Source organism: Nelumbo nucifera, chromosome 4 (genome assembly GCF_055504915.1).
Source record: "Nelumbo nucifera cultivar China Antique chromosome 4, China Antique-T2T, whole genome shotgun sequence".
NCBI lineage: Eukaryota > Viridiplantae > Streptophyta > Magnoliopsida > Proteales > Nelumbonaceae > Nelumbo > Nelumbo nucifera.
Window position 1 is genome coordinate 94,241,182 of NC_142652.1, and position 20,611 is coordinate 94,261,792.

General features: G+C 32.9%; 1 protein-coding gene across 1 annotated transcript; it reads left to right on the forward strand.

Annotated features, from left to right (window-relative positions):
* The first annotated feature begins 13,411 nt into the window (after window positions 1-13,411).
* Window positions 13,412-19,838, forward strand: LOC104610283 (persulfide dioxygenase ETHE1 homolog, mitochondrial-like). Its single transcript, XM_010276833.3, has 9 exons — window positions 13,412-13,827; window positions 16,168-16,296; window positions 16,427-16,534; window positions 17,731-17,865; window positions 18,415-18,456; window positions 18,595-18,654; window positions 18,746-18,799; window positions 19,369-19,393; window positions 19,512-19,838. Exons 1-9 carry the CDS (start codon window positions 13,576-13,578, stop codon window positions 19,601-19,603), a joined length of 897 nt encoding a protein of 298 aa, XP_010275135.1. The 5' UTR covers window positions 13,412-13,575; the 3' UTR covers window positions 19,604-19,838.
* Window positions 19,839-20,611: the final 773 nt, after the last annotated feature.

The following is a 20,611-nucleotide window of genomic DNA, read 5'->3' on the forward strand; positions in this document are numbered from 1 at the left end:
GGTTTGATTTGCCATGTTGATGGGTACCCAGTAGAGGATTTGGTATTGGAACTGCTAAATCAAACAAAGGTTTATATTAACAGGTTTGTTGGGTATGTGTTTAGGATAATAAGAAGGCTGAGAGAAGGTTGTTTTTACTATTTGTTAAAGCAGAGAAGGAACCAGAGAAGAAGCCACTTACTTTTTGTCATTATTCTTATTATTCAATGTTTTCCTTTTAATTTTTCTATGATTGGCAGCTTCCACCTTGTATATGGTGAGAAGGATGCTCTCATGATGGGTTTTCAGAATGAAATATTTTTTGGTTATTATTAATGCTATGTGTCTTCTATCTAAATGTTTTTAACATTCCATATTGTTTTCTTCCCTAAGTGGTATTTGTAATTTAATTTCCTAATATTTGCTTGCTTTGTCTTAGCCATTTTATTTTTTTTATAATTCCTCTTTTTTTGTTAAATTCAAAATTTGTTATCGTATCCTCCCATAATGATATTTAAAATCCCTTACTTATTTTTTAGTAGCTTTAAAGGTACCAAGAATTTTTTATCATCATTATCAATCTTTGTCCCAAGTGGGTATTTGAATTTTATTTGTCAAGTGTGAGGTTAAAAGGGAGAACTCTAGAACTTATTAAAAGGTGTTTCTAGTTGTTTGTCTTAGCTGAGTAAGCAACTTGCTTGGACTATTTTTCATATGTTAAGATGGGTTTATAATTATTAAGCTTGCATTAACCATGGAGAAACCACTTTATAGGAATTAGTTTATTTATTTATTTTAAACTATAGGATAATGAGCATTCAACTAAGCCTATATTGTTGTATATGGGAAAACAAATTTGACAAATTATTCAACTTTGTGCAAAGGTTCCACTTTCAATCAATGAACGATCTTTTTAAATAGGTAATTCTTCCCTTCCTTTTGCTTGCTGTGCAATTGTTATTCTATATATAAATATGAAATAGAGTATTCAAAATGTGAACATAAATTTATTTGTGGAGAATGGTCATTCCCATGTTGATTCTTTATTACTTGATACTTCACTTGACATGTTTGTGTTTGCTTTCTATTGGAGCAATTAGGATCTTCGTATGGAGGGGTTCTCTCCATGTGATTCATGTATGATTTGTATTGACCATAATGTGCCTTTTTATATCTTAAATTAGATATCTTTGAGGGAGGCTATTAAATAGTTTAGCATCTGATTGGCTATTTTAGCCATTTAAACCCTGGTTGTTATTTTTTAGAATGTTTTGGAAGTACTCTATTACTTCATGGGCCATCTAGGTGTGTAGCCACTTTTGTTAATTTTCTCATTTAGAAGGAATTTGTGGATGAATATCCATTTACAATATCTTTTTGTTGCTTCATAATTGTTATCAAGAAAATTAAAGCATCATTCACTAGAAATATGGTGACAAATAATCTTTATGGGGTAGAAGTCTAGCTTCAATATATTTTATGTGTTTTTGAGGGAGCAATGATGCTCCAATATATATGCAATTATGGGGGCAAATGGGTTGGATCATGATCTGATCCAATCTGAAGTCTGATCCTATATTCTTGGATTCAAATATTCTCATTTTGGGCCTTCGGATCAGATCAGATTAAAAATTGGATCACCCTGATACCCCCTATTCGATCTGATATATATGTTATTTATTTATATAAATATAACACACACACACAGATATATGTATATATATATATATATGTTATTTATTTATTTATATTGCATTTTTGTATATTTTTTATTTTATTTATTTTTTATAAAAAACATGTATATATATGGTGAAAATAGTTGAAAAGATACTTGTATTTTTTTGTTTTTATTTATTTAAATTGTTATATTTTATTTTAATTTTAATAATTTACTAAATTTTTAAAACAATCAAATCGGGTTGGATCATATTCGAATATCCAACATCCTATCATATTTGAATTCAAGTCCATGTTTATGAGATTTGATCAGATCTTCGAATTGGACCAGATTTGCAATTAATAATATAAGATCGGATTCAGATATACCCTTATTGGAATCCGATCCGATCCGATCCATTGGCATCCCTATAGCATTGATGTTATAGTCTTTTATTCTTATGTTTAGTTCATGTCCTATTAGCAGAGATGTAATTTTGGACATTCATTGGGATTTCAAACCTAATGGGTTATTTCATTTGGAAAGTAAAAAAATGATTTGATATTTTAGTTTGAAGGTTCTAACTTCAAGATACATTGAAGTTGTTTGAATAATTTGTAACTAGGGATACGAAACTCAAGCTTGCTTGGATTTTCTTAGGACTTTTCCAATTTGAGCCAAAATATTCCACTAATTAACCTTGTTTCACATAGAGTACAAACAAAATTCTCATCCTGACTCTAATTTGGCTTCGTTGGCTTGACCTAAAAGCCTTTTGCTTTTGGTATAGGATTCCCTTCACTAAATTATCATCTTCTCACTTTATTTTTGTTGCACGTAATTTATATTAACAATGAGTATTGCATATATTTGGCTTAAGCTGGTATAGGTTTTGCATGCCCTCAAAATTAACCTAACCTAACCCATAAATAAAATGGATCTCTTATATAAATGTACCAAGGTTTTACAGATCCATCTTCATTGCCCCAGTACAATGTTGAGATAATACATGGGACATGGCTAACTTGCAAAGCCATCATGGATGATGGAAGTGGCATAGAGCCCTAGGACTAGGAAAGATTAACAACTTCTTAGTGATTTCCTCTTTCGATTTCATGTCTTATAGATCCAACCAACAAAAAAGGTAGCTTAGAAAGGTACACTGGCTTCCTGAATCTAATAGGGGGTATACAAATTAACTTCTTAGTAGTTCCCTATTCTAATTTCGCTTTTTATCTCTTATTATAGATTTGATGGATTTTTGAGATGGTTTATTGTAGATACGACTTTGACTTTCTCTGTAGAATGATAGATATGTTTATTGTATAGGTTCATTCTTAGTTCAATGTTACCTCTACAAATGATCAATTTTTCAAATTTCAAAAAACTTAGGGGTACTAGCAGATGAAGGCCTTGGTTGGTGGAATGCAAAGGAGACTTGTAGTTGAATGACAATTACCTTCAAAAGCTTTCGTTTAAAATTTAACCTTCGAAAACTATGTTTTGAGATTTGTATTTTTTTTTGCCCAGATGAGATGATTGACAAAATTGAGAGTGTTTAATCCTGCTAGAACCCAAATAATAATTGGCTACTGTGTAGTAACTGAAGTCACTAATGTAATAGCAAGAGAGCTCAAGTAATTGGCTACAGATATTGTAAGCAAGGAAAATGCATTATATGTACTTTTCATGGTGTTATGTGCCTAACCATTGAAGAACTTGAGTTGTCCAACATGATTGAAGACCCCTAAGACACAAAAAATAAAATATTGTGGAAGCTGCCTCGCTATGCTCATGGTTTTGCCACACATTAGATATTCCAAGGTTGGAATCGAAGTGCTTCTGATGCAACCTACTTCAATGAAAACTTGATAGGATCTTAGCTCAATGACATCGACTTCTATGCCATAATTCGAGCCTCTCATCTCTACAGAATTTGTTCTCTACACTGACCATGAAGCCTTAAACACTTGAAATCAAAAAGTCATTTGAAGGGAAGACCCACCAAGTGGACGAGCTACATCCTTCATGTTCTCGCTGAAATGCAAGGTTAAAGAACAGAAAAAAAGTGATAGTTGCTCTTAAGAGGTGTTTGGTTTCGATTATTTTAGGAGCATGTACATTGATGACAACAACTTAGATTATTTTAGGAGCAAAGCCCTTGTCAAATTGTCTAGGGATTCAACCCTTTAGGTCCCCTAAAACTCACAAAGTTGCCTACTCCAACAAAACCTCTTGTTGGATGTCATGATAACCCGACACAATGCAAGGATATGTATTCTAGAATTGAGACCTAACTCGAAGCTAGCTTCTAAGTCCTCTATTACTGATGATGCGCAATCCAATCGGCCAAATCTACCTCCATCAATTCCTATTATAAATTTACTAGCCTTTTGATGAGACTTTTTTTGTTGTTTGTATTTTTCATGTTTTGTTTTCTAAGCAGTATTCAATCAATTAAATCTACTAATCAATGTTCAAAAAATAACACGTATTTTTAGTATAATGATTGGTTCAATTCTCATAAAATGGTGTTTTCAAGTATTTATTCATGCTCTATAAATATTTCTAGTTCATTTTATTAATAATATATAAATATTACACAAGGAAGTCAATTTAAATCCCGACAAGCAAGAGCTTCTATCCACCCCGTGTAGTTAGATAGAAAGAGCCCATATACTTACTACTCTTTGCCCCAACACCTCGCATGTGCTAGATTGTTCATGGAACTTCTAACAAAAATACAAAGTCAATTGGATGACTTTACCAAAGCTAGAATATAATTACACAAAAAACCAGCATCCCTCTCTTTTGCGGGTTCAAGGCAGAGACCATACTCCCCATCCCTGATCATGACTTTGAAACAAGTCTCCATTTTAGACCGTGATCCTCATTGGGGATAAAAGTTGTCTTCCATCCCTGATTCGGATGAAGACGAGTTCCCTATTAGAAACTCAAATCCTCAAAGTATTTTAATTAAAATTTTTTTAGAAAATATATTTACTTAAAATAAAGGAAAATTTTTAAATAGTTTTTGATATATAATATAAATGACATTATATATAATACATATATAAAAGTAGTGTATTTAATATATATATATATATATATATATATATATATATATATATATATAATCAGGTTTAGGATGGGGTGGAGACTTCACTCTCCATCCTTGTCCTCATCCCCATTTGGGGATTCTTATTAGGCCATGTTGGCTTTTTGGTAAGTTACTTACCCAGGTAAATGCAATTATTTGGGTAAATTTTTCCTGGGAAACATTTACCCTGATAAATGCATTTACCCATGTTTTTTTATTTCTCATCTAAATAAGGCAATGGCCATTTTAGACATAAAAATCCATTATTAAAATGGACATTTTTGTCAATTCAAATATTGACAACTGTCCCCCTAGGTGGGAAAGTTATTTACCCACCTGAGAGTTAGGTATCACCTACCCGAGTAAGTGGTACGTAAGAAAATAAAATTTCCCTAATCCCCATATAAATTTGAAAAAAGAAATGAGATTCTTGATTAATGGGAATTAAAATTCCATTAACCAACATTTCCTCCTCTCAAAATCCGAAAAAAGAACGCCCCCTTAATCCCTTTCCCATTCCCATCATCTCTAGGTATCCAATAAAGATGGGGAAAATTGCCATTCCTATGCATGTCTAAATCCACAGGGCAGACTCTAGGAATAATGAATGCCATTGGGCCCCACTTGTACCCTGCTACCATTTAGTGGATCTAGCATATAGCACTCTACCCTTATGGGGTCAAAGCCACATCACATGTACCAAAAAGGAGAAATAAGACTATGTGGCTTTGTTATCCACCATAGAGAGGTGTATTTTTCATCTCTAGCATGTGCGTTAGGCATGAAAATGACCTTATATTATCTAAAAACTATTTAAAAAAGCTTCAATTTGTATTAATTATAGAGCTATTAGCTACTAATTCTCAATCAACTTTTATCCATAACTGAACTCCCTAAACCCTAATCTAGCTAGGAATTCTTCTCTTGAAAATGGGTACCTATTTTGAGGAAAAGGACAACAAGAAACTCGATCTGAAACTGGATGTTGGGTCTCAAAAGATAAGTAGAAAATTTCATCTTTGCACATAAGACTATATATAATATTATTATTATTATTTAATTCATACATAACATTTGTCTTTTTCTGAGCAATTGGACATAAATATGTTCCATTTAATATGCCAATATGTTCGTAAGCACTTCCATAAGCAACCTCTTACCTCATACCCTTTCACTTTCTGACAATTTATGGTTCAACAATTTTAAATTGCCATGTCTCCGTAAGCAATTCCGTAAGCAATTTCAGAGTTGTTTATTTTTTAAATCCTTTCGGAGATGGTCTAAGACCTCTTTATGGTGAGGAATTTAGAGAGGTATGAGCAATTTCGGTGTTTTTTGGCCAAACACCATTAATTTGGTTAATGAATCACTGATTTGAGAGGTTGAACCATTGATCTATTGACCTGAACAACAGTTTTTGGTTTTTTTTATTTATTTTACTTTTTCGTCAGAACGAACCATCTGTTCGGATCAAACGATCGGATTGTTTGACTTAAAACCGAATCCAGAACAGTTTCATGTCCGATCTGATTTTAAAAACCTTGCAATAGACCGGTCTATAGCTTCTATCAAGGTCTGGTGGGATGGTGGGGTTGGGGAATCTATTACCTGTTCATGGTAACACCGAAAGCCCACTACCAGACCAAATGTCTCAACCAGAAATGGATTGATGTGCTTTTTTTATATATTTAAATGTTTTTAAATAGAGGAATATTAAACTTAATATAAAGAAATAATCAATAATTCAAGTACGAGTGTACGACTACAACTATGATAGTACCTCATGGGTTAATAAAACAAAAAATGAACTTAAACGTTGGATGATAAGACCAAGGTGGACTTTACTGAAACTTAAGTTTGATATTGAAAACTAGAAAAACACTTTGTATAGATTTAATGGTTCGATCTGCTATCAACAAAATAAAATGCTCCCAACAAACAAGATCCAACCTCTAAAAGAAAGATTTTCAGATTTCATACCCATTTCAATGGTATCAATCACCACATAAGGTTTTTTTTTTTAATGTTAATATCTTTTATTCAATTTATGTGCCCGAATCAGTCTGACCTCTTTTATATATATATATATATATATATATATATATATATATATATATATTGCCTTATTTATATTTGGTATGGGCCATACTGTAGTAAAATCAACAAAATAACAAAATATTGGGTGTTGGGTGCCCATATTAATATTGCTAAATTATTTTCTTACGATAAGTCAATAAACATTAAACAGACATGAAAGAAATTGAGCCGTGGTTCAGTTGGTATATTAGCTGGTTTGTTCCAATAGAGTTGCAGATTCGAATTCTTTATGATCACTGACTTTGAAAGAGAATTACTAATATGCTTTTGTGTACTATTTTCAAAAAAAAATGTACACCTACTATGGGGATCCAGGGATATGATTAAACACAAAAAAATAGGGATTTTTAGCCTGCACTCCACTTCAGAATTTAGATTTGAACTGTAGACAGCTTCACCTATAACATTCATATTCGCCCATGAATTGGCATCAATTCCAAATTAACACCTACTTCCAACTGCTAGGATTTCAGAGGTGGACTGAATGGTAACCCCAAACACACCCCCCCCCCCCCAAAAAAAAAAAAAATAAAAAATAAAAAAATAAAAAAACGGAAGAATATGCCAAATACATCGATGTCAATTCCAAGGCCAACCTTGGGTTCATAAACAATCAAAGTGGGTTCTTGACAAACTTTGCCAAGGCTGTCTCTATACCAACCAAACCATTTTTTTTTCTTAGACAAGCAAGGCCATGCGTAATTTTGGCTGACTCGACAAATATCTTAAAATGTGTTAAACCAATAAAAGCAAATTTATTTATTTACAAGTGTACAATAAACAAACAAATAAATAAATAATACAAAATAAGGGAAAAAACAAAAAAGGAAAAAAAAAAGAAATTCTCAGATGGGGAGGAGCACGTATTGTCTGTTTAAGGGTTTGGGATAAACCCTGGAAATAAAGCACAAATCCAAATAAACGATTGAGGAGAAAGTGATGGATTCTTCTGAACTGCTCCGGCCCCCCACCCAGGCACCAACTACCCTCTTAACCAAGAGGAAAAAACAGTTGGCGAGCTCCTATTCCACATCTGTTTGTAGTTGGGTACCTGGTTCAATTGTGTACCTGCGGATGGGCATTAATTGATGGATCCCACATTAAGAGATTTCTTGCTCAACATAAAAATTCATGATGATGCCATCGTGACAGATTTAGGCCCTATTCCCTTTTGTACAAGTTATTTATTTTTATCTCAAAAAAGATTTATCTAATTAAGTGTATACCTATATATTTTTATTTCCTATACAAATACGGTAATGACTATTTTAGCCATAAAAATTTATTATTAAAAGGGGTATATATTTTTGTCCCATTCAAGTGGCAGTGACTTTTTCTTTATGTGGAAAAGTTATTTATCCACCCAGAAGATGTATGACAATGATATCTAAAAAAATAAACTTTCCCTAATATCCGAATAAATCTAAAAAAAATATTGAACCTTTTTTTATTAATGTATTTTCATTTTTTTCAACTGAAAACCCATTATTTCTTTGGAGCGGGTCTAATGTATAAGATCAAGTATAAAGGAAAGCATATTAGATAAAAAAAATGGGCTCCATTTAGAAGATTACTTGTTTTTAGATTCTCAAACTTTTTATTCTATCTTCATCTGTTTCCTGAGAACCGATAATTTCCAAAATTTGAAATCAAGATAGATACATTGGAAAACAAGCGACTGTGGCAGTTTAGAATGGGCTGATGTTTTTCTTCATTTACCAACATTCCAAGTGGTAAGCTTCAGTTTGACAGCCTTCTAATGTTGCCGACAATAATTTGAAAAGAAATAAACAAGAAGTTCAATGGCATTATTTATTCATAAGTTTTTTTTTAGTGCAATACTAGAACAGACCCATACAATATTCTTGGTTCATAACTTGTTCTTGGTTGGTCTTGAATTAGATGAAGAACTTGTAGAAAAGCTATAAAAATGGTCAATGTGAGGCCTTACCCACCACTTAAGCTCCCTTCGATTTTCATAATTATGGATTGGCCTAACTATTACTTCTACATATTAGCTTCTACTAATCTTATGTTAATTATTTTTTTTAATTTATATATTAAATATATTTATTCATTATAAAAGCAAATAGAGTGAAATTGATAAGTTGTTGAATGGGAATATGCTATAAATTATAGTATTAAATTTTACATTTCTTTTAGGACAAAATTGTGAGACAAAATTACAATATATAATAATAATAATAATAATAATAATAATAATAAATAAGGTTGTATTTAATGTACTTTTGGAATCCACAAGGAGAATGAATAATTATAATATCAATTTGGATGAGCAAAAATGTCCATTAGGCCGTGTTTGGAAATGATGCAAATAAGCGTGAATGCAAATATGTAAAGTGTAAAACGGTCTATATAGATTGTAAAATTGAGTTAGTTTTGCATTAACAAATTTACCTTTTTACTAAACAGACTTTTAGCTGTAATGGATACAAACACAAATTCCAATAAAACATATGCTATTTTTATCAAAGGGTTTCTAGCAGATAAGGGCAACTTTTTGCCCTGAATATCAATAAAAAGTAACATTTTTTATAAAATAATTAAAATAGGGTAACTTTTTTAGAAAAATATCAAAAAAGGGCATTAATACTGTTCATCGTCTTCCTCTATTGCTCTCTCAAGAGGAAGACGATGGAATGATATTTTGGCCCTGAATAAGGGTTGTGGCTTTGTGTTCGTCATCTTCCTTTTCTTTTTTCACCCAAGAAAATATTTTACAGCAATCCCAAATCGTTTGAGAGAAGTGGGTTGTTGATCTTGTATTCGTTTGAGGGCTTTGTAATAATATTGAAATGCTGCAATTTTTCCTGTACTTTCACTGCGATCTTTAATTTATGCAAACATATATATGCCGAGATTTTGAGACAAGTGTAGTCTGTGAAGAGTAGTGTAGATAGAGATACATCAGATCAAAATTAAAGTATTAAACATGGAGTCTTCTGTAGATTGTCGTGATGACTCAAATCCCGTGGCTAACTTTGCTAAGGATAATGAGTCTTGTGCTCTCTGTCCAGACACAAATAATACAATCCAAAACTCTGTGGAGCCTCTACCATTCTCAGCTGCTTGCTTCGGCCGGCCACACCAGCGGTAGATGAAAATCATGAGACGACCGGTAATGAAGACGGGAATGGCATCACCGTAGCGTTACACTTACACATTGGGCTGCCTAATAGTTCGAGTTGCTCCACGTACACGAAACCAAACGATATGGTGGGAGACAGAAATATTGATGTAGGTGTGGGTACCCAATATTGGATACTGACTTCCGCGTAGAAAACCTTCAACCGCTACAACAACCTTCGACCATTGCCTTATTCAGGGCAAAAATATCATTCCATCATCTTTCTCTTGAGAGAGCAGCAAAGGAAGACGATGAACAGTTTTAATGCCCTTTTTTGATATTTTTGTAAAAAAGTTACCATATTTTATAAAAATATAACTTTTTATTGATATTTAGGGCAAATAGTTGCCCTTATTTGCTAGAAGCCCTTTATCAAAAGCCCACTTGAATGCAAATTTGCTTCTTTTTTATTGATGTAATTTTACATCTTATATCAATATAAATAAGCATTGAAAAATGTATTTTCTATCATTTTTCAATACATAAATATAATGTTGTCAAATACAAGCAAAAATAAGCCAGAATACAAATTTACCCTGAACAAGAATTTATACTCCGTTTGCATCATTTCCAAACACAGCCTTAGGAGGCAATTAATTACTTCTTGCTACTTTAAATGATAATGCAAACATTAATTTATATAACATAATGAATACTACTTCTTACTATGTTCAGACCTTGCTGGCAACCAACATGCCCAAACCAAGTTGGCTTAATTAATCTAAGCATAGAAAAGGACCACAAAGGTCAAACTGAGTTTGCCCTCCAGATGGGTCAACCCGCAATCCATCGGAAGCCTTAGATAAATCTAAAACTTTAAATTTTGAATAAATTAATAACAATCATTAAAACCGGCTACAACAACATAATTTACTTTTGTATTTTATTTGCTTTTAATTTAGGCAGAAGTCAAGAAAAATGAAAACTGTAACTTAAAAACAATGTTTTCAAAACCCATTTCAATAGAGTTCTTGCATATTCACAATCATACAATAAACCTTCACAAATTCCTTAGGCTCAGTTTGGAAGAGTGCAAATGTAAATATAAGTGCAAAACCTTGTATTTTGTACTATTTTAATATGTATTTGTACTGTATATATTTATATTCGTACTCCTTTGAAACGGAGCATTAATAACATATTTATTAAAAGACAAAGCAATAATTTTTTAAGTTCAGCAACTGTAATCAAACCGTGTGCTCCTGAGTTTACTCTGGTTTACTTTTGTTTCAGATTTCACCTTTTGTCTTATTTGTTTTGGTGGAAGTGAAATGGTGTGGTCCCACCTTATGTGAAAGAGAATGGAGGTATGAGGAAGGTGATGCAAATTGTGCATCAGTTTAAACTGCCAACAAGTACAAATGAGACAAAAAAAGTAAAAATTTTGTATAAATAGGAATAGAAATCATAGTTACAAATAAATAAATTCAAAACTGAATATACCTAAAGAATCAATTTTCAATTTTAAGGAATATGCATTTATTAATGCCTTTATTTGAAATCCATTTATTCCCTTTTCTCTACAAAGAATACGGTTTTGATTAAGGAGGCAATTATTCTTCTCTGAAAAAATGTAGTTGTAAATAATATAAATCCTTCATAAATTATTATAAAACAGAGAGCATTGTCGGAAATTAAGCACTTTACTCCAATTTGCAAAATAAAGATAGATCCTCAGCAAAAAGATTAAAAAAAAAATGCAGACATGGTGATAATTGCTGAAGTTGCTAAACCAAATGACTTTTGCTTTGTATTTTGGAGGATAAAATAATTAAATAACAAAATATTGGAAGGAATGGTGATTATTAACCCAACTTCAACTTCAATCATCTCCATCGAGGAGCTCATAAACCTTCTTAAAAACTTGTTCACTACTGCTGTATCAGAAAGCACTTTCCTAAAAAGAGAAAGCAATATATAAGTCATTCAGTTCAACCTTACAAATAAGCCCTAATACTTTATAATGAGGGGTGGGGGGGACAGTCTTAGTTAAGATGGTGCCCAATTCTCATAAGAAAATAAAAATGAAATCAAAAGTTTAATTAAATAGTTAGGCAGTTGGAATCTCCTCATGTTGGTGTTTCACCATTTTACTTTAGCTTTAGATAAGTTTTCAAGAAACACATGATAGGGTTAATTTAATATGGAAATAGCTTATAAGTCCACCTACTACTTTGCATTTGAATTTGGAGCAAGGTTTCATTGAGTATCTTCATACCCAACGTCTCAACCCCAACTCCTATACATAAAAAATAGTTTTCTAATATAAATATAATATTAGGGATTTTTACGGTTTAGTCCACCTTAGAAGTGGTCAATTTTTTTTCAAAGTATTTATGCCTATCTCCCCCTATAAACACCATCCCTCCTATCAATTTGGCATCTTTCCCGAGGATCAAAATATAGATAATTGGTGGATACCAATACCTTGGGTTTCCGTGTATCCATACAGAGTAGTACTCTTGTCTTTTTTGATGTCTTCTATCATACCAAACTTTTAAAAACCCCAAACCCTTATGAGTAAGTCCATCAATAAATCTCCATGACTTTGGATACTGGCATATCAAACAAATAATTAACATCCCACTTCTCCTTCCACACAGGGAAAGGGGTACACATATTTTAATTTGAAATAAAAATATGTTCAAAATTATGGAGTTCCCACACTAAAATCATATGCTTTTCCTAATTCAAGTTATCTATTTAATTACAAATTAAACTTCATTTAGGAGATGTTAGCAAATAAAATATCATTAATCAGGATATATAAAAATTGGTATCATGAGTTTCCAGCAATGGATACTATAGGTTTTTTCTTTTTTTTTTTTCAGTTGATTACTAACATTTAAAACTATCAAAACCCCCTAATCTCATTATTTATTGTATCCAAGACCCTTTATACTAACCACATCAACAAAATCAGTGTGTCAAGTAATATGGCTGAATCTTGGATATAGAGAGAGAAGACTGACAAATTGGTTTTGGGATCTCATAGATCCAATCTGATTATTTCAGAATTTGGATGATCCGTTTACAGAATCGGATCAGATGGGGAGTTGATCTTATCTGATCTGATTAAGATCCGACCCCGACTAATGTATATACGTATTAGTTTTCTATTTTTTTTTTAAAGATGATGACATGGACATAGATTAAATCCGAATCGAATATGTTTCGAATCTGATGAAACCCATGATTATAATTAAATTAGGACTAATTAAAGGTTTTAATAATTGGATCAGATTGGATCCGATCCGAATCCAACCCAATTACAGTATTACAGTCCTATTGGGCTATTCGGTAACGGTAACCAACAATATATCCGCAGTTCGCAGCGAGAAGGACAAATTTGTCATTTAGTAAACCATGGTTAAATTAAACTGTAGCTTTCTGTTTGTTATTTTGCCTCAGAGAGCAAGAAAAGAAAGATTAGGTGGTTGGGAGGAAAACCAGGGGCGTGTGCAAAGCAACCGCAATGGCAAATCGGCGATGAGCGGAAACGTCATTGCTGATTCAGATATCTTCTTATCTTAGAAAAAACGAACGCTAATTATAGATAGATATAAGGGATTCGCCAGCTACCATTTAAGCCAGATGCTTGGGTTCCATCTACTCCGCAGTTCGATCTCTTCGTCCAATCTCTTCAGCAACTTTTCAGCTAAGACCCATTTATTCTCACTTCTCTCGATCTCGAGACTGTCCAATACAAACCCAAGATTGCAAATGGAGTGTTACAGTACGTCTTCTGAAACTTCGAGGATTTTGATCCGGCAGCTTTTCGAGAAGGATTCTTCCACGTACACTTACTTGCTCGCCGATGTCGCTCACCCTGAAAAGCCTGCTCTGGTGAGTGTTCCCGCCTTGACATCCGGGGTTTCTTACTTCAGTTAGTTGCGTTGTAGATGACCCTTTATGTTTATAAGCTACTATTTAGTGGTTCACGAGTAATAGAATTTCTGACTTGTTCTACGTGATTTTTAAGCACATTTTTGTGTGCAAAGTCTGTTTCAGAAGTTGATTTGAAAGCGAGGATGCCTCTTTGGTTATTGTTTATTTTCGTTTTCTGATAGTTTGTGTTCTACGATGTGGAATCTTGCGGCTCACCTTTATTCCTCGCGAGTTTCATTGAATTGCCTTTCTGTTGTTTGCAAGCTTGTCTAAACGTTTGAATTGGGAAGCGCTCTCTCTCTCTCTCTCTTTCTCTCTCTCTCTCTCTCTCTCTCTCTCTGACTCTCTCTCACATTGAGAAAAGAAACTTTGACTATTAAAAATAATATTTGGAAGTCTAGTTGGCAACTTACGTACAGGTCATTGTGATAGCTGCAGAGGATTTTATATATTTTTTATAATAAATTTTGTTTATTTACATATAATAAGTTGGTCAGAAAGAATTCTGACAACCCAGCAAAGGAGATATCACCAATCATAGTAAGACCAAATATACAAGATTAGTAATAGTTGTATCTCTTTTCCTAATTATCCCTTGCGTCCTGTAATTACTTTCAAACACTAGTCACTCGGCTGCTTCTCAATGGTTATTCAATTCTGTACCGCAGAGTTTGTTTTTTTTTTTTTTATGTTTTTCTTATTAGTAGCAGAACTGAACTTCAGATGTTAGCAGATCCATGGGGACCTCTTGGTAAGAGAGATATAGGGAATATTTTATCCACTGAAAGACAAAGCAGTGAGCCATTCAGTTCAGCCACCACTTCAGCCGTTATCAAACAGCCCCACTGCCTTGCAATTATTCGTTGCTTGATTTTGGTGCCTAAAATATACAGTTCTTCGTTTTCCTTGTCTAAACTGAATTGAAAGAGAGGCAAGTTCCATTGTTGTTAAACGGGATAAGGGAACAAGGTCCTGTCTAAAAGAACTTGGCTCTAAGAATTTGAATACTCTAACATCATAACAATCCTATTAACACTGCAACTAACTATACATTATAATGTTTGAATATTTAGTTATAGAAAGTAATCCAGCTGACGGTTCTTTTCTTATTGTCATGTACTCTTCTCCAGAACCATAATTAATAAGTGCAGCATATCAGCCAAAGTGATGTGCAAAATAAATCATTTTCTTGGTTAATACATTAACCCACCATTTCTTATAGCAGCTGTATCATTTTTTAGAAGGTGATAATGTAAAACAGTAATGTCATACTTTCATTCATGTAATGCAAATTTTGTCTTATTGTATTTGTTTTTTAATGGACTGTTGGATTCACTCATGTTGCACTTTAGGATAAGTTGAATATCAGTTATTCTGACAATTTGACCAAAATGTGTAACTCAAACAGCTCTTGGTACAAATTTGGGCTTAGGCCTTATATGAAATCTAAGCTTTTGGTACAAATTTTTAGAATTTCAGCACTTTTTTGGATCAATAAATTTATTAATGATAAAGAAAAATGTGTAACTCAAACAGCACAAAGGTAAGATGAAAGACACAAATACATCAAGTAAACCGATAACAAAAGCAAAAGAAGCAGTCTAATAACTTACCCTCTTCCCCTCTGATCAGATATCCCAGCTCCAAGCCTTTCAAGAGAATTAGATAGTTCATTAGCTAATCTAGGGCCCTCTTGAACAAGATTTCATTGTCTGTGCTAAAACCTTGGGTTGAAAAGCATGAAAGCTCAGGTTCAAATCTGAAAGCAGCGACTTTGTTTTAAAATGCTGGAGGCTAGGTCTGTATCCAGTTCACCCCTCCTAAAACTTGGGTTCAAGTCTGAGAGCGGCCATTTGTGCTAAATTTCCAGATGTTTGGTCTGTATCCATCCCCTCCTAAGACTTTGGATAGCTGGGACCTGCACTGAAATATGTCCGAATGAAAATTCTAGCATTCAGATGCAAGTGTACACAGAGTCTGGCACCACAAAATCTAATACAGCCTCCATATTAGATTAGCCAAATGTTACCAGTTGGTTTACATTCCTGCACATGTATGTATCATCATCATCATCATCTAAGCCTTGTCCCAACTATATGGGTTGGCTACATGAATCCTGTTCCACCATTCCATTCTTTTCAGCTATTCCATTTTTCTCTGATCAACTTATATCTTTCTGCATATATTTTTTTTCTTTTAGAGTAGTTTCAGGAATTCATTTTACTTGTGTTTTCTTAGATTTACTTTGTCCATTGAAGCAAAGTCTATACCTCAAGCTGACTGAGCTCATCTCTGTAGTTGATTGACCCAGTAGACAAAACAGTGGACAGAGACCTTTCTCTTGTTAAAGAGCTAGGGTTGAAGCTGATTTATGCTATAAATACCCATTGCCATGCTGATCATGTCACAGGAACTGGACTGATAAAGGTATGCTAGTTTCTTCATTGTCATAATATCTATTTAGTTTTTCTAGTAATGCTTCTGATGTTTTATCTATATGGCTTCAGTCCATGCATTTCTTTCTTTCCCCTCTCTTTTAACCTCTTTAGCCTTGCAGGGTAGGGTCCCAGGTGTGAAATCTATCATTTCAAAAGAAAGCAGAGCAAAAGCTGATCTTTTTGTTGAACATGGTGACAAAATATACTTTGGTGATCTTTATCTTGAGGTATATTAACAGAATCTTGTAAATTTTGCTTGTCTATGAGATAAGTAGACTTTTTACATTATACTAGCCGTTTGTTAATTTGGATTCTTAATTTCCATTTAGATTCTTTCTGTGTCAATGTGTCATCAATCCTAATGCTATTCAACTAAAATGAAAAGATCCCAATATGATTTACTTATTATTAGCATTAACTGTTAGCACTGGAGAGTAGCTATACTTAATAACATTCAAGATTTGTTTGGTGATTCCATTTAGTATCTTCACTATCATGTTTGATAGGGAGAGAGAAACCAAGTGCCCAAGTTTTGATAAAGGATGATTGATCTTAGGTTTTTGTTTAGTATCTAGTTTATTTTCCAATTACCATGAAGAAAAGAGGGGCCAAAGCATTGATCTTGCTCCTAAAAATTAATGATTTTAATGCATTTGAATTAGTGATCTTGCAATTTGTGAGAGTGGTCACTTTGTCCAAAAAATTGCCAAAGTTTTGGACCATATCCAGTCCACCCCTCCCAAGACCCCAGATAGCTGGGACCAACACTCGGTAATGGCCTTTTATCTTGCAGCTTGTGAAGGACAACAATATTTTTCTATCTATTATTGAGTAGGAGATTAAGGGGCCATTGCTTGGTGTAATGGTAAAATCTCAGACTGACAAGTGTGAAAATGTGGGTTTGAGTTTGAGAGTGGCTCTTTATGCAAAAAATGTTAAAGGTTAGGACTGTATCCAGTCTACCTCTCCCCAAACCCCAGATAACTGGGACCAACATTGAGTAATGACTTTTTTATTAAGAGATGAACATATTTCTACAAATTATGGAAGGGGATAAGAAGTGCAACTAGTTATCAGAGGATATTATCTATGATATTTGAAACTATTCAGGTGAACATTTCATTCTCCTACATGCTTGAGTAAACTCATGATTTGGCATATGATCTAGTGAAATCTGGGGTTCATGGGGACCACAGATTAGTATCTTTTCCATTTTATTTTGAGCTTTTGTATTTCATTTTCATTCTTGTATTCCTTGTGTTATTTGATAGACATATTTGATAGTAATAACAAAAGAATATAAAAGAAAAGCTGCATATGACACATCTTATAGCACATGTTCTTTTCTTTACAATCATTTACAAAATACAATTTCAGTTTTATGGACTACATCACCTTAATGTCAACAATGAACACTTTGCAGGTTCGTGCTACTCCTGGTCATACATTAGGCTGTGTTACCTATGTTACAGGAGATGGATCTGGTCACCCTCAACCAAGGATGGCTTTCACTGGTGATGCCTTACTCATACATGGATGTGGAAGGACAGATTTTCAGGTAAACTTTTGTACAATTTTAAATGTTCAAACACAAAAGATAAAAATATTGAGCACATAAAAGAGTCCTAAATTTCCGTTTAAGAAGAATCTATTTGTGGGCAAAAGATAGCATTGGAGGCATGGACTCGTCATCCTATTGGAAAAGTAGGATCTGCATATATGAAGTGTTCTCAACGGTGTTATGGCTGTATAATGCTTTGTAAAAGAAAAATCTCATGGCTGTATATGTTGAGTCATTTGGAGTTGTGCTTATGACTGCTAATGTTGGTTTTAGTTTTTTCATTCTGGAAAAGTTACTTGTAGAAGGATTAGATAATTTGATTTATTAATTTTTTTCTTTAATTGTTTATTCATTTATTACATTTTTACTGTTATATTCTTCCTTTCAGCAGAAGCATGCTTGAATTTTAACACAACTTTGTTATCTCTTTAACTTTTAAATAATAGAGTCATGTGAAGACATGCTTTACCAAAGTTCCACCTTTTCCTTTAAAAACTAATTTGTAAACTAAAATGGAAGTAATCTATCTCAATCTTTTACATGCAGGGTGGAAGTTCAAGTCAGCTCTACCACTCTATTCATTCACAGGCAAGGACATGAGATATAGATCATTTAGTTTTCTTGAAAAGGAGAAAGAGAAAGGGAAGCAAGTTTACATAAAAATTTGATTTTTTTTCATAAAAAACGTTATTGTATTAACAAATATTTTTCTCTTCTGTGATCCAGATATTCACTTTGCCCAATGACACATTGGTCTATCCATGTCATGATTACAAAGGATTCACTGTAGGAAAACACCTAATGCCTCTTGTTCCTTTAAATGTGAATAGTATTCTCATATAGAAGCTGCTTGTATCACTCCTATTTTGGGTTTCAGGTTAGTACCGTGAGAGAGGAAAAGCAATACAATCCTCGTTTAACAAAGGATGAGGTAACTCTCTGGCTCTAAAGTGTCTTTATATATAATACAGGATAAACTTCATTCAGGAAACCTGAGCAACCATATCCATGTATCATTAGATTGAAAACTGATTTGCCTCACTTTTATCAGATACCAGGCTAGATCTTATACATGTTTAGAGAATGAAAAATAGAAACTTGAATATGTCCATTTCGTTTAGGGGGTTAACCCTCAATTGAATATTTGCATGCATGTAACCAAGAGGAAATTTACAAGGATTTTTTTTTTTTTCTGATATGTTGTTTGGACGAGATTTTTTATAGTTGCTTATTGTGAAAGTAACTATAAATATGTAAAAAATTGTTTAGTCACATTATAAGGTAAACATTGGCCTATGATGCAAAAAACAAAAAAGGAAAAGAAAAAGAAAAAGAAAAAATAAGAAAGAAAGAAATGAACACTTTATGCATTTAGTAGAAAGATATTTCTTGCTATTTTTCTTCTGCAAGTTCTTGTTTTTCTTTTCTTCTCATATTCTTTACTTTAATTCATTATCCAAATTCTTAACAATTTCCATGTTTCGTTTCTTTTTCTTTCAGGAAACATTCAAGAAAATCATGGAAAGTAAGTTTACAATTACCTTTCAAGTCTGTGACTGAGATGCACCATGTTATTGTAGATTGCAATATGATAATCTGCTATTCAACTGCTAACTTTTGAGGGTAAATTGCTTGTCATACAGATCTGAACCTACCATATCCAAAGTTGATTGATAAGGCAGTCCCTGCAAACCTGGTTTGTGGGTTGCAAGAGCCAATTGGAAATGCAGCCTAGATGTTGTTGAGTTATATAGCAGGTTAAGCTCTCATTACTGTATTGTAAGAGGTAGATGAGGGTTGTTTGTGAAAATGATGAATAAGTAACTTGTTATGTTAAGAACATTGATGTGGTCCACATGTAACTATGCTCTCTGATATGGTTTCCTGTGATTATTATTCTTCTTTCCTTGGATGGTTATATGTAAACAACTCGTTTACATGAATACATTATGCATGAACATCCATCAGTATAGTAGTAGCTCATGCTCCAAATTGCTCTTTCCATTCACATGAAAGCCTAGTATTTATTTTATATGAGTTCAATGGTATGGAAGCCTGCATGGTAAGGCAATGACAATCACCTAAGTATCACATTAGCAGCAATATACTCTTGTTGCACATTTAAGAAGTAAATCTTATCCATTGGATTTACATCAAAATAAATTAAACTAAAAATAATCAAAATATCATAATATTATTAGAAAATACCATACATTGTATATCATGAATAAAAGGAAATGATAACTTCTATGAGACTTGAATGGTTGAAATTGAACCTATGGCTCTTTAGTAAACATTAGGGTGCTCACGGTTCGATTAACCAAATCGGGGTTACTGGTTTTTGGAAAACTAGTAATCGAAATCGAACCAAAGCCGATCGGTCTAGTTAACCATCGGTTTGGTTGGTCGGTTCGTCAGTTTTTTTATTATTTGCAATATATTATAAAAATATATAATAAAACACTAGAAATATATATAAAATATTATATTTTAAATAATAAATAATATATTATATGTTATAAATATATATTTATATATAATGCATATTTATTAATTCATAATGTATAGAAAATATAAATTATCTATATCACTTTAAAAAGTACCAATAGCCTCGAGAATATTTATGGATTTTTTTAGACAAAATTTACCCCTCTATATTTAGATTTATTGATAAAAAGTGAGGGCAAATAGGGTAATCTAATATTGCTATTAAATAAGTTAAAAAGAGGTAATTTTAAGATAT